The sequence below is a fragment of the Paramisgurnus dabryanus genome, chromosome 7 (genome assembly GCF_030506205.2).
Source record: "Paramisgurnus dabryanus chromosome 7, PD_genome_1.1, whole genome shotgun sequence".
In the NCBI taxonomy this organism is placed as follows: Eukaryota; Metazoa; Chordata; class Actinopteri; order Cypriniformes; family Cobitidae; genus Paramisgurnus; species Paramisgurnus dabryanus.
The window spans coordinates 28,542,065-28,557,751 of NC_133343.1; the positions used below are offsets into that span (position 1 = coordinate 28,542,065).

Here is a 15,687-nt window from a genome sequence, read left to right on the forward strand (position 1 = left end):
ATACAAAAATAACACAACACATGTCATATATTCAGCTGTCAACTTTATTCTTGAAAAACATATATATTCTCTGATTGGTACATATAAGAAATCTGCTTCACAGTCATAACATGTCTATTCACAAATGTTTGGTCCTGTAGACATTTGGTAGTAAAAAGTTGGTAGTCTCTTAATGAGCATAAATCTTTAACACTGTAATTTCGATGAGAAACAACATACACAACATTATACATTTAAGAAATGCATGGAAATGCTACTGCTAGAATAGATATCAGTTCAACAAAACACCAGAAAATGCATTAATACTTATTTGTTTTGAAAACATTTAAATTTAAAATATATTTTATTTTTTGTATAATATAGGCACACTCATGTCCCATTCCTCCTGATACAAAACTTTAAAGCACATTAAACAGTGAAGATTCACATGCAACGCACAAACCACACAAATGCAATGATCAATATTAAGATCAATATTAAGATCTATAAAAGACTGAAATCAATAACAATAAGAAAATTGAAGCGTGTGCAACAGGAAGTTGTAAAGGCACTGTATGCTACAGAAGTCTACAAGGGGCAGACAGAGTTCATATTACAACATCCAAGGCACCCAGACAGCCAATTCAGGTACCTCTGGTTCATATGATGCCATCCTGCGTCCCAGGATGACATGGGTTAATCAGAAGAGATTTCCTTGATCATGGTCTCTTGAACAACGCCAGAGAGAAGCGTAAGGTCCTTGTACTGGATCCAGTCTTGCTCCCCCACACCCCAGACAGTGCCGTCCGGCTAAATACAAAAACAGTGTTTATTTTTTCTATGAAGTAAATTTAAGGGTATCACATTATAACATTTGGGGTATCACAATGTGAGTTTGTTGACATGTATGTGTGGCACCACTTAAATTCGACAGAATGTGAAATGTGTAATTGTAAACAATTTTTGCATTTCCGAATAACAAATCTTACCTTGTCTTCATCATCATCAACATATATAAGGATCACATCTCCCTTTTCAAACTGCAGAAGCAAACCTTCATCTGAATCCTGACTCTCAAGAGCCACAGCCTAATAAAAAAATGAATAATATAAAAATACAAATAATGGAATACTTCACAGTGACCTTTCAATAGTAGACATTTTACCTTGTAGAGGAAGCCGGGAGGGTTTTCGTAGTCAGCTTTTTGTCCCTTCACAACTTTCTTTTCACCCTCACTCCCTCCCGTATTTTCCTTCTTGTCCCCTTCAGTGCTCTTGGAGGTGCTGGGTCGTCGAGGAGCAGGGACCGGAGCAGATTTGTCTTCATCGGCCAATAAGATCTTAGACTCACAGTTTGCATCTGTAGATGTGTCGTCTGGCACATGAGGATCTTCAGAAGATGCTGCAGATTTATTTTCGTCTTCTTCACCTTGCTCACTAGAAACCGAACTTTGAATCGAATGATCCTGGCCGTTTTCGTGCACTGTCTCGTCAGTCGCGTTTTCAGGTGCTGACTCGGATCGGACCGCTTCTCCTTCGGAGCACAAAGACAGACGTTTGGGTGTGTCGCTGTCAAAGGAGTTCGACTCAGAGTCTGATATTTCAGATGCTGTGCTACCCGTGCTTTTTGATGGAGTGTCCGAGCACGTGTCCGTGCGAGTGAGCGTGTCGGGCAAGCTGAGCTTGCTCGAGGCCGGATGATCGGAAGGGAAGGCAGTGTTACACGGGATGGGAGCAGAAATGGTCACAGATTTTCTCTTCTTAGATTTTGAGCTAGTCATAAGAGGAAGAAAAACGACGCATGTGAAATCAATGCCTTCTTGTTTTTAAGAAAAGGACAGTGAAATAATAGCCCTAAAAAGTAGTTGATCCAAATTAAGCTGGATCCTTTCATAGAGTTAACTTCTCATTTTTGCAAATTGGTCACACAGTGGTTCAATTACGTTTGACAACCACAATGTGCCTAAATACCTTTTGTATTACATTTCAAAACCAATCAAACCAAAACTCAACGTCAATTCAATGACATGCATAAAAGTGTGGTGTAACGTCTAAGTATTTTTAGACCCGTGGCACATCTGCAGAAATCTGAATGTTTCTACATGTATATATCACCTGCTTAGGGGTTTGGCGATGAAGGGTTTGGTGGAGTGTTGATTCTCAAGCTTCTTCATCATATCGTAAAGGTCCCGATTCAGCTGAAACATAAATCTGAATTCCATCAGTCAGCTACATTCAACTCTTATCTACTAAATATATTTATCCTAGTCTCACTTACTAGTACAATAACCCGAAAGTACACAGAACAGTGTTACACAAAAGGTAAGAAATTAAAAGCCATCTAGTTAGTAACAGACATTTCCCGTCTGGTAGATTTTGCATAGTATGCATGCAGGTGGTTACAGACACACTACAGCGTTTCATTGTTAGGCTTTTTGTATGTACAAGTGCTCGAACATAAAGAAAACAATGTGCATACTGTACATTCATTGCCACCAAATTCACCCAAACAAACACAACGTCATTCTTACCACACTCATTTCCTTGTAAAAGACGTCCCGCAGGTTTGAGATGTTCTGGAACATTGTGACGTAACAGCTTATACGGCTAAAACAAAAAGAGTGTTACAATATTATCATTATTAGATTTATAAAACATAACCAAATATCTTATTTCTACATATACTATGACAACACCATGCTTTTTAGATATCCATTATTGCAATGCTATCTCATTGCAATTCGTAAATATTTTGGCTAATGTATGATTTTCTTTTGCTCTTGTAATGTTGGGGTTTAGTTATGTTTGATTTTATTCTAATCATATGTTTTCGTCCGATTCACTTTGTATGGTTTAATATGAATTAGCGTATAAATGTCATTTAGTAGTACCATAGTATACTGTACATTAAAGGGACACGCCACTTTTTTTGAAAATGTACTTCTTTTTCAGCTCCCCTGGAGTTAAACATTTGATTTTTACCATTTTGGAATCCATTCAGCCGATCTCCGTGTCTGGCTGTACCACTTTTAGCATAGCTTAGCATAATCCATTGAATCTGATTAGACCATTAGCATCCGCTCAAAAATAACCAAAGAGTTTCCTATTTAAAACTTGACTCTTCTGTAGTTACATCGTGTACCAAGACTGACAGAAAATTAAAAGTCGTGATATTCTAGGCCAATATGGCTAGGAACTATACTCCAATTCTGGTGTAATAATGAAGGACTTTGCTGCCGTAACATGGCTGCAGGAGGCGCAGTGATATTACGTACCGCCCAAAAATAGTCCCCTGATATTGAAAGTTACTAAGGGGACTCGGAGTCCTGCAACGGGTCGGGTGCATAAAAGTATCTTAGACAGGTGGACTGTGACATTCCTAAAATTCCTGGGAGGGGATGCGAGTAGATAATTAACTCTGTGCGGGCGGGTAGTAGCGCGAATGAAAATATGTCAAATATTTGTACGTTTAAATTGCCATTACACACGCAAAATATTACATTTGACCCATCACGTCACCACCACTGCGACAGTTAGCGACGTTTTTGATGTTTTTCGTAGCCTAGTTGGAGCGAGCGTTGCAGAAGTTGCATAAAGTTTTGCCATTGATAGCAGGAAGCTGGGAACGTCTTTTTTTAGAAAGCATTTCGAGAAAAGGAGCACAGCAGGGGTTGTGTAGGTAGGTTGTATTTTTTCTTGATCTTTTTTATTAAGAGGTCTATTTGTGTTTAGTTATCAAGTTCCATAGCCTATTTAGGTGCCGATGGTAAGCTACTTGAATGGCGCAAAACAAAGAGCACTTTAGCTTGTTTCATAAGCCCATTCATGACGCTGATTTGATGTTGAGAGAGGTACGAGATAAAAAACAGGTCTGGGCGGGTGCGGATTTAATTTTGATATTATCACGGGTGACGGGTGGGATCTGCTGCTGAACTTTGCGGATACAGGTCTCCCAAAATGGACCCGTGCAGGACTCTGAGGGGACTATTTTCAGCTGCTGCGTAATATCATTGCGCCTCCTGCAGCCATGTTACGGCAGCAAAGTCCTTGATTGTTACGCCAGAATGAGAGTATAGTTCCTAGCCATATCAGCCTAGAAAATCACAACTTTTAATAAGTACACAATGTAACTACAGAAGAGTCAAGATTTAAATAGGAAAATATCAAAACTCTTTGGTCATTTTTGAGCTTGATGCTAATGGTGTAATCAGATTCAATAGATTATGCTAAGCTATGCTAAAAGTGCTAGCGCTACACCCGGAGATCAGCTGAATGGATTCCATAACAGTAAAAATCAAATGTTTAACTCTAGGGGAACTGAAAAATGAAAATATTTTCTAAAATAAGTGGAGTGTCCCTTTAAAAGCAGGACTAACTTTACCACCGTTCCACCATAGATCCTTACTTGCAACTTTTAATGAATTGCAACAAGTTAGAATCTAGCTGTAATTTTTAAAAACCTGCATTTACGTTTATACGTTTGATAGACGCTTCACCAATACATGTTATTTTTTTTATCAGTATCTGTGCTTCCTGGGGTTCAAACCCATGACCTTTACATCACTAAAGGCCGAAGTACAGGTCACATACACGTAAAAAAAACAGACTATACTGCAAGCTTAACACAATGTTCTACCAACTGAGCTGCAGGAACACAGGAGTGTTTATCTCCATGTTGTACCAACCTCTGATAAAGAACAGGCAGTTCCTCTCTTAACTCATTGTTGATGTCTTCAAATACCTCCTGGGCTTTATTGAACTCCTCCTCTGCCTGAGAGAACATCAGCATAAGTTAGTTGAACCACCATAACTATAAACTAGCAATATTTAGTAAATGATGAGCTATGTAAACAATCAAACGTTATCAGACCTTGGCTACTTTGGCCTCATCTTTCTTCTTGGCGTTCTGTAGGGCGTCCAGATGATGGCGAGCTGAATCATAATCTACCAGTTTCCTTCCTCGTTTTGCCACTCGTTCCTGCCAGACCACGATATGCTTAGACACTTTCGAAAGTTTCATAGGCATGCTTCCAAAACCATGCATGGGTTTCAAAGGAGACTCACCATACTGGTGTGCCATGCTAGTTTAAAGGAATAGTCTACCCTTTTTCCATATTAAACTATGTTCTTACCTCAACTTAGATGAATTAATACATAGCTATCTTTTTTCAATGCGTGCACTGTACAGCGCGTAGTGAATGTGTTAGCATTTAGCCTAGCCTCATTCATTCCTATGGTACCAAAAAAAGTTTTATTTCGTGGCACCATACTTACTGGTATAACTCCTCATGTAACAGTCTTTAAATAGGGAAAACAAGGAAGTGTCTGGTGGCTTCCCTGTTTGGTACCATAGGAATGAATGGGTTTAGGCTAAATGCTAACACATTCAGGACATGCTGTACAGTGCACGCATTGAAAAAAGATAGATATGTATGAATTCTTCTAAGTTGAGGTAATAACATTGTTTAATATGGCAAAAGGGTAGACTATTCCTTTAACAAGTAGCTTTTTCAAAACCATGACAAAATGACAACATTTTAGAATGGAGGACAGAATAAACAACTGCAGATTATATAACTCAAAAATCTTTCAAGATGCTTAGGATAAGGGAATGCAATTTCCTGTTTGTAATGGATTGGGATGTACGAACTTTGACTTCTGGGAACTGTCCGGTGTAATTCTCCATTGTCCTAACAACTTGATCGCTCAGCTTTTCTTCATAGTCATTCCACAGAAGATCCTCATTCTGTAACAACAAACCCAGATGCTGAATACCAAAAAATAAGATTATGACTATAAAATCTCAAGTAAAAAAGCCGTCTTACATCTGTAATGGAAGTAAGGTTCTCTATGCCGTCCCAGTCTGATTCATATATATCATTAAGTGTTTGGGACAGGCGTTTGGACGTCTCATGCATCACTGATAAACAAAGAGAGGAAAACAACACATCATGGTCACTGTGTATTCTTTAGAAATCATTATGCAATTTGGCAGTAGTCCCAGTAGGCTAAATCTATATTCCCAGCATGCCATTACAAGTAACAGAGGCGTGGGTGTATTTAGGAATAAATTATTAAAATCATCCTGTGAGTGAGTATTCTGGAGAAAATGTATAAATCTAGACCAGATACAGAAACTAAATCTAACTAATTAATCCCATTTGTATAAAAAGACAATTATCCCTAGACAGTCAAATTGAATGTAATGTGGATGCCGACTACAGGGACAGCACATACAACTAAAACAGGTGACTTTTGTATTCACCAAACCAATGTAACTGGGTACCATGCCTGCCCTTTAAGACGGTAGGCTAACTATTCTTGTAGACATTTACACAATAAGCATTTTCAGTTCCATTAATACCACACATTCAGTTCCCAAAAACCTGAATAAGAGAAACACAACTAGTGCCACCTGTGTCACCTCGTGATCATAACTCACTCTCACTTGGTATACCATAGTCTCTAATTTAAGTAAATATCTGCTTTTCCCCTTTAAATCTGAAAACTTGCATACTACATTTTCTATACTTCAAATAGTTTAATGCTTTCTTAAGATCTGAAACAGTAAATGTGAATAAATACATTTGAATGGCTAAAAATTTGTTTATATTGAATAAGCACAGGGTTCCCACTCTAAGCCAAATTTCCTTGACTTTTCCCTGATTTTCACTGACTAAAAAGCTAAATCTCCATGACTTAAATGATGTTTATTTAACTAAATTCAGGAGGAGCATGGTCATGTGATCCAACCAATCAGTGCAAAGAGGTGCCTATAAATAGCAGCCCCGTGACAGATTTTTTGCAGCATCCCTCCTCCACCCCATTACCTCACACTCATCTCGTTTCTTTCATCCCATTTAAAGAGGGGGGAGTACTCTGGGTTTGGGCTAAAATTCCAAGCTCAGAGCATTCTCCTCGGACAGCATGCCAAATATGCTTTATCTAATTCCCTATCGATTACATGTTAATGCAAACTTGTGAAACATCCTAAAATTGACAGTTTCCTGGCATGTTTGCCTTAGTTAACAGGTACAGGTGAGTGCATTTGACTTAAGTTATTGCCAGTTGACAAGAGAGAAATTGATAAAATGTATTTTTGTTGCCAAAACCCAAAGGCAAGTTAGCATTTTAGCACTTGCGGTTCCATCGTCCCCATATCAATGTTTTTTTTTTTTATGGGGTTTTGGTTAAACTCCTTGGGGCAGTTTCCCGAACAGGATTAAAATGATCTAAGACTAGACCTTGGTTACATTAGGGCATTTAAGCAGCTTTTAAAAACAAACCTTACCAAAAATACAGGTGTGCATCTAAAGACAAAACAATTATATATGTTAAGACGTGTCAGAACAAGGTGCTTTAACGTTATGGCAGCTCAAACATGCATTTTAGTCTGGGACTAGCATAAGGACTGTCTGATAAAGATCTTGGGTTAACATACCCCAACTTGTGACTTTATAAAGCTTTGAATTGTCTTTAAAAGGGCACTGGTTAACAAGTTGCTACACTCAAAAAAATAGGTCCTAAATAGCACTAAAAGCTCGTAATCATAGGGGAACCATTTTTAGTGCTATATAGCACCTATAAAGAACCATCTGGGGGTGATATAGCACCAATATAGCACCAGATATGGTTCTATATAGCACAATATTGTGCTACATAGGTGCTACAGTATATGGCACTTAAAATGGTTCCCCTATGATTAAAAGCCAGTAAACCACTTTTAGTGTTATATAGCATGGTTTGTTTTTAGAGTGTACCTGGGACTACTGACTTTTTTACAAGAGAACCAGCACTCTTAAAAATATAGATAGTAGAAGCTTTTTGTATACAGTAAATAGTTCTATAAAGAACGTACTAAATCCAAGGAACCTTTCTTTAAAAAAAAAGTTATTTGTGGTGAAAAAGGTTCTTGGTATTATAATAATATAAGAATGAAAATAAAAAAACTTTGACTAAATGGTTCTTTAACTAAATGACCAATTATGGTTCTTCTATGGCAAGGCTGTCAAAACTAGTGTTAATTTCGTCAGACGAGACGAGACGAAATATGTTCGTCAACGACCTTTTTTTCCATGACTAAGACGAAACGATGACGAGACTACACACATATTCAAAAACGCTGACTAAGACTAAATTAACATGCATTTTTGTTGACGAAAAAAGACTAGACTAAAATGTTTTGGATAAAATAAAAACTAAGATAAAACCTCTCTTCATTTTCGTCTTCAATCGTCTCTACTACATTTTATGCAATGAGGTCATATTTAAATGTGAATTCATTCATAAAAAGACTGCGTACTCTTATTATGAAACTGCGCGCGTCTGTCATAACTCCAGACAAGCTCGCGCTGCTGAAATCTCCATGCTAAGTGTTCACAATGTAACATCCATTAGCAGTTAGTCTACAAACGTATTACATATGAGAAATATTGATATGTTTCCATCGGATTTTTGTAATTTTCATATGGTTTTTCAACAATTGCACGCACACGCAGCGCGATTCTACTATGGAAAAGGCATACGCGATCAGGTCAGTAAGAGTCTCGTGTGTAAAATGAGCCCACACACATTATGATTAATATTTCACAAACTGCTAAAAAGTTTAGCATTTTTTCAGCATTGTGAAGTTTTTCAGTTTTGTGTCGTATTCTCGTGTACCTGTTGTCTTCAGTAACTTAGACGGCTTGTCTTTCTGATCCACATTCGCTATTTACCAACATTGTTGATAATCTATACCTTATATTATTCAAGTATTCTGAATGTACAGTATATTGTGAGGACAAAAGCTTATTATTAGTAACTGATCGCTGTCTGGGTGCTTTCCTATCGCCCATCACTGAATGAATGGTGACGCAATTTACACGCAATAGAGATACGTCACCGCCATTAACAAAGTTGCATTCAACAAAAATCATTCAACAAGTGTAACCAATATTTGAGATGTGTGTAACCCTATTTGACTAAAATGGTTATCAGAAATAATCTCAGAAATAATTTCTTTTTAAAAAGACAAAAATGTTTTAACTAAAACTTGACTAAGATATATTAAGTCTTCTTTTGACTAAAATTACCGTAAAACTTCAAATAGCCCGGGCTTTAATTTTCCCAAACCTATCGTCACACCAGGCGTCTAAAAGAGACAGGCGTCTATAAGAGACAGGCTTTTAATTTAATTGTTCCAGCATGACAGCAGGAGGTTACCACATATTACGTTTTATTTATAATTTGAATGTGTTTAACAAATTAGTTTGTGTAAGTATAACAGTCTTAAATTATTGGCAGCATAAATAAAGCAAATGAGGATATGCTTTTTTATTGGTTGTTGCGTGAAATCTTACCCAGATACAACAGTGCTATTTTCTGATTGGCTATTGTGTAGCCTCTTTCTTTTTTTTTGGATGGGCTCGCTCGACTAGAACTCCAGGGGAGACGGCTTGATAGAGAGAGCAGTGCGGTCAGATACATTTTGGGCGCTGCAGCATATTAAATATGATTAATAGTGTTTCCGCGTGAGAAATACAAAGTGTGGCGGAAAAATCCCGACTCTCCCGATTGCCACTTCACTACTGTCATCATCACTTCAAACCTGACGACGAACCTTGTTGTGTTTTCATAGTGATGAGTAACGGAATAACTGCGTCTGTCACGTGACATCTACCAGTAAGCAAAACTTTAGCGTGTGCAATCTGCACCATAGAACTAGCTTAAACAGACGATCTGACGGGTTTTAGAAGATTAAATACAGCCCGAAACTAAAAAACAGACCAGGCCTTTATTTGAGACAGGCTAGGGCTGTGCAAAAAATCGACTGCGATTATCATGCGCGTGTCATCAGTAAAGCCGGTTCCGTGATTAGTATTAAATCGCCATCAGCTGCTTTCAGATGGAGCGGCATTTATTAAACAGACCCGTAGTTCACCGAGAAGCTAGGCAAAATCGGGTTCATAATCGAGGAAAATCGATTCCGATTTTCTATGCGATTTTGCCTAGCTTCTCGGTGAACTACGGGTCTGTGTAATAAATGCTGCTCCATCTGAAAGCAGCTGATGGCGATTTACTTCTAATCACGGAACCGGCTTTACTGATGACACGCGCATGATAATCGCAGTCAATTTTTTGCACAGCCCTAAGACAGGCGTTTATTTACCCAAACCTGTCGTCACACCAGGCGTCTAAAAGAGACAAGCGTCTATTTGGGACTCGGCTATTATTTGAAGTTTTGCGGTAGACTAAAATAACAAGACTTTTAGTTGACTAAAACTAGACTAAAATGACGAGACTTTTAGTCGACTAAAACTTGACTAAGATACCTTGAGTTGTCTTTTGACTAAAACTTGACTAAAATGATGAGACTTTTAGTCGACTAAAACTTGACTAACAAAAAATGATATGCACAAGACTAAGACTAAGACTAAATTAAAAATAGGTGACAAAATTAACACTAGTCAAAACCATGTAGGCTGAGGGCCGGATCGTAAAAATATCCTGTTTATGAGGGCCAAACTTTATCATGTTGACATTAACCATACAAACTAAACAACTAGGCTTATATAAAGAACTGAATTTACCTACATGAACAAGTCACTTATAATGAACATAAACACAGTAATAAAAAAACATTATCTTTTCTTTGCAAATAATCTTTGAACACAAATGAGTAGGCCTAAAGTCAATAAGGAAAGAAAATGCTACAGTTCTGCATTGTCTAATAATTCTTATTTTCTTTCTAAAAAAGAATGATTTCATTGTTAATTAAATGTCTTTTCTTTTTTGGTAAAAATGTGACGGCTGTTTCCATAGCTGATGCTGCTAGATCGTTTTCATTTCCTGTTATAAGCTGACTGGCTTACTTATGTGTATTTATACCCGCACGTGTCTCATAGTGACAATAATGATAAACAAACAGGACATCCCCTGACTTCACAAAAAAAAAAATGCCTTTCTACATCTCCTGAAATTTTCGCCTGTCACATTTAATTATTTTTTTATTTCGACACATTCAAGCATAACACATAATCAAAGAATATAACATGAAATCTTCTGTTTTTCTTTTGGGTCGAAAATAAGTAGGCTAATACAAACTCAAACCTGACATGAACGCCTTGCTTTCATAGACAACTTTTCTCCTTTTTGCCTTTTTCTGACTGACTGGTGGCCACTAGTAAGCTAACACGTTTTTTTAATAATAAGAAACAGCGATGCTGCTGAAAGCGTTTCCTGACACTGTGAGCGAGCCAATATCAAAATACTTAAATAATTGCATGGGTGGGATGGAAATGCACAGCAGGCTTTCTATCAGAAAATGAGTCACCAGTGTGTGTGCAGAAACATCCTGTTATTATACAAATCCATAATTTCTTCTTTGTCTAATCTCCTTTAAATCGCAACAGTCACACAAAACAGGCTGTTGGGGATGCCCAATGTGATGTCACATTGATTACGCCCCAACCATAACCGCTCACAGACTCTGCTTTATGAGATCCATATTCAACCTTCTGCCAGAGACACAAGTTTTGATGTAGTCCAAAGTACAAATGCTCTACCCCCTACTTTGCATAAAGGGAGGGGAATAGAAGCTTTCTTTGTATTTAAAGAGACAAACACAAAACAGCACCTTTTTTATTGCAGCCCCAAATGACCATGTTCAACATTGTATAATGAAAGATCCATGGTGCATTTTGTGCTGAAACCTTACAGACACATTCTGGGGATATGAGAGACCCTTTTAAAAGGGATACTTCACTTTTTTGAAAATATGCATTTTCCAGCTTCCCTAGAGCTAAACATTTGATTTAGCATGACAGCAGCAGGTGTAGTGGTATTGCGCAGTGCCCGAAAATAGTCCCCTTGGTTACTTTGAATAGCAGGGGACTACTTTCAGGCACTGCATAATATAATTGCGCCTGCTGCAGCAATGTTACAGCAGCAATGTCATTGATTATTACGCCAGAATGAGAGTATAGTTCCTAGCCATATCGGCCTAGAAAATCGCAACTTATAATTTTCTGTCGATCTTAGTACACGATGTAACTACAGAAGAGTCAAGTTTAAAATAGGAAAAATATCCAAACTCTTTGGTTATTTTTAGCGTAATGCTAATGGTCTAATCAGATTCAATGGATTATGCTAAGCTATGCTAAAGTGCTACGAGACCCGGAGATCGGCTGAATGGATTCCAAAACGGTCACTCTAGGGCAGCTGGAAAATGAGCATATTTTTTAAAAAAAGTGGAGTGTCCATTTATAGCACAAAATACATGATTTGTCATGACTTGGACAAAAAAATATAAAATTCAACGTTTTGATGTCTGGAATAGACCTTTTTGAATTCCATGACATTCCAGAAACTCCATGACCCATGGGAACCCTGCTAATTTTATTTAATAAAAATGTCTGCTTCTCCCTTTTACATCTGAAACTTGCATACTAAATATTCTACACTTCAAATACTTCAAAGCTGTCATCAAAGTGACATTAAAAATTCCTATTCAATCGAATTCTTGATTTGAAAGCTATACTGTAAAACTTAGACATGCATTTTAGCATTTTTCTTTATTTGAATGGCTATAACATGTCTGAATTAATACCTTTAACTGCATTGAAGTAGGACTTCACATCCTTATAGAGCCTGACTCCATCAGTCTGGGTAGAAAAACAGAAAACAGTTACATTTTGTCTGAAAGCAAAAAGTTTATCAAGACCACTGTTTCCTTGAAGCGCATTGTTTCAGAAATGTTTTTAAAATGTTATCTTTAGACTCAAGGGCATTTTGAAACGTTTTAAAGATTTTCTTTCGTTTTACTTTGCTGTCATTTTATGGGAACTGGGAAACTTCCAGTACAGATGTTCTTAAAAATAGAAAATTGTGGACGACAAGGAGAAGTTGTTTTTTATGTAAGAATTGAAAATGTTAGGGTTTTACTAATGCAGTGGTTTCATGAATGGACCATGAACCTCTATAAAGCATGTAGATGTTTCTTAAAAAAATAGAAAAAGTATGAAATATAAATGTATATTTTTATAATTTGACAACAAATGTAAGTGCAACAATCATGCAGGATACAGCAAATGATGTCAATACAAATTAAGACATTTGTTTATGTTATCACAGGATCATTATTTTACAGTGTTGCCAATAAAATGTAACTTTTATAGTAGACAATCTGACTGAGAGTCTGGTTGGGGGTCATTGGACAGAAAAGGTCAACAGCTCCAGCTATAACAATAGAATGTACTGATTTAAAGAAAGAGATCAAGAAAGAATATCAAAAATCATGCGAGTCACATTTAAGCACTTTTTTAAGGTGGAGTTTCCTGTTATACTGCAGGTCCAATGATTTTTATCACTGTTTATACAATACAACCTAATACACTCCCTTTAAATAACAACAGGGTCTTATAACCTAGACATTTGACATATAGTTGACTGTGACCTTATGCATGAAATCTGTTGTATACAATACAATTTTGCATGCTCGCATCTTTGATGATGCTGTCAACAAAGATAGATACCTGTTGTCTGTTCAGGTTGGCACAGCACTCCGCAAACTGTTCATCTCTCGTCTCCATTGTTTTCCCTAACTTTTGCATGACCTGAGGCAAACACACACACAGCAAATTGGTCAGATGGTCAGACATGATATCTCACATAGGATCAGTAGCTGTAGGCCTATCTCATAAAGGATCAATGCATGGCATGGTAATATGACTCAACAGGTGGTTTTACACTTCTCACGATGAGGAAAATTAGGAGAGCTCATAGGAAGTGCATAAATGTAGCAATCACTAAATTTCTAATAATAAAAAACACGTAATGGAGGATTTGTACGATAAAAAACAGCACTGAAGTGTAAACACTAACATCTAGAGGAGATGAGAGGATAGGGAGGAAGTTATCGAGGGCAGGAAGTGACACTCTGTGCTCTCATAACTGTATTTGAAAAACTTTCACTCAACAAATAAACCTGACAAAACTACAGCAAAAACGTTTTAGATTTATTACTGTTAACATGCTGAAGCAACTAATTTACACACAATAACAGGATAGCATGCATCTGAAATTTACCGCCACACCTACCTTCTCCTGAGCTCGATTCATTGATTTCTGAAAGCGTTTGGCTAGGATGCCAGCACCCGCGCCAATGTTACCCCCAATGTTGGCACTCAGTTTTCCCTCTGCCATCTTCACTGTGATTAGCTGACACGCGAGCTCCTGCTCTTGTCTCAACGCTTCCTTCTATAAACTGACGGCTCGTGGGCGGAGTGAGAAGAAGATAGAGGGGTGCGAGGTGCGTGGCACGTTAATTTCCACTTCGATAAAGTGAATGTGGTCAATATGTTTCACAAACACTTAAAGGACTCGGCTTCAAGGCGGTACGCTGACTGATCGAGCAACATTCCCGTGTCGTGTCCGAACGCGTTCGGGTTTCAGCTGACAGTGATGTATCGACATGTGACGACATCAACAAGAATTCAACTAGTGGCGCAGCGGTGCTTAACTTTGGCAAACTATGAGTAGATTTATAATGGATAATATTAACACATTTTTGTTTATAAAATGTTTTATTAAGTTTTAATATCCCCACAAACTAAAAGAAAGAACACTATATTAATTTATTTAAAATTTTTGTTGCTAAATTCATAAATATATTGTTTCTTAAAATATATATCAAGACGATTTCTCCTTCATAAAATAATCAGTTCTTTTAACTCTATCTGCTTTCTTGCATCTGCAGGTTTTTCTGTTTGAACCAAAATGGTTATAAGGGAAATAGCGATGGTTTATTTGATATGTTTGATGGCTGCTTGTGGTTCACGTGGGCTTAAAGGGGACATTTCACAAGACGTTTTTAAGATGTCAAATAAATCTGTGGTGTCCCCAGCGTACGTATGTAAAGTTTTAGCTCAAAATACCATATAGATAATTTATTATAGCATTTTAAAGAGCACCTATTTCATTGCTAAAAACAATGTTATTAACAATGTTATTTTGTGTATTTGGTATAATACAATGTGTCCGCGTAGTTTATGGTTAAAACACATTGTTTTCCACATACCGTAAATTTTTGTAGCTCCAGATTTCACCCTCTTCCTGAAACGCAGGTATTTGAAAAGCTCTGTATCCCTGATTAGCCAGCTAATCTGTACGTTCTGATTGGTCTGAATACCGGAAATCCGACGCTCCTTACCATGTTTGAAAGATTAGGTTGCTTAGGAGTTAACTTACAGGCTGTGAGTCCGAAGCAGGAGGAATTATGATAATGTCGGTCTTGTCTACATCACCAATCCCAGGAAGTAAACTGTTGCCTACAATCCGTGTGCTTGTTGTAGTCCAAGAAAGAGATTTACGTTGGAGACGATAACTCGCGTCATCATTTACTTTGGGGTATGAACCTTTTGCATATCGTTAACATGTACTTATACACACTTACACACCAAAGGAAATGTAAAAGCGTGAATCGGACAATAGGTGCTCTTTAAAATTGCCGCTTTGTAGGTGTGAGCAAAAATTTGTCGTTTTTGGGTGTGTCCTTTTAAATGCAAATGATCTGATCTCTGCACTAAATGGCAGTCCCGTGGTTGGATAGTGCAGTTTAAGGGGCGGTATTATTGTAATAAGATCCCCTTCTGACATCCCAAGGGGAGTGTAATTTCAATTACCTATATTTTCACAGAGAATGGTTAACCAAAACTAAGTTACTGGGTTT

The 15,687-nt window shown here is 37.4% G+C and overlaps 1 protein-coding gene across 1 annotated transcript; it reads right to left on the reverse strand.

Annotated features, from left to right (window-relative positions):
• Positions 1-26: 26 nt before the first annotated feature.
• On the reverse strand, positions 27-14,430 carry bin2b (bridging integrator 2b). Its single transcript, XM_065272677.2, has 12 exons — positions 14,058-14,430; positions 13,493-13,573; positions 12,568-12,622; positions 5,804-5,898; positions 5,629-5,724; positions 4,849-4,956; positions 4,664-4,749; positions 2,510-2,585; positions 2,094-2,176; positions 1,145-1,751; positions 969-1,067; positions 27-789 (listed from the first exon to the last, which is right to left on the reverse strand). The coding sequence occupies exons 1-12, from the start codon at positions 14,160-14,162 to the stop codon at positions 676-678; spliced, it is 1,605 nt and encodes a 534-aa protein (XP_065128749.1). The 5' UTR covers positions 14,163-14,430; the 3' UTR covers positions 27-675.
• Between the last annotated feature and the right edge of the window lie 1,257 nt (positions 14,431-15,687).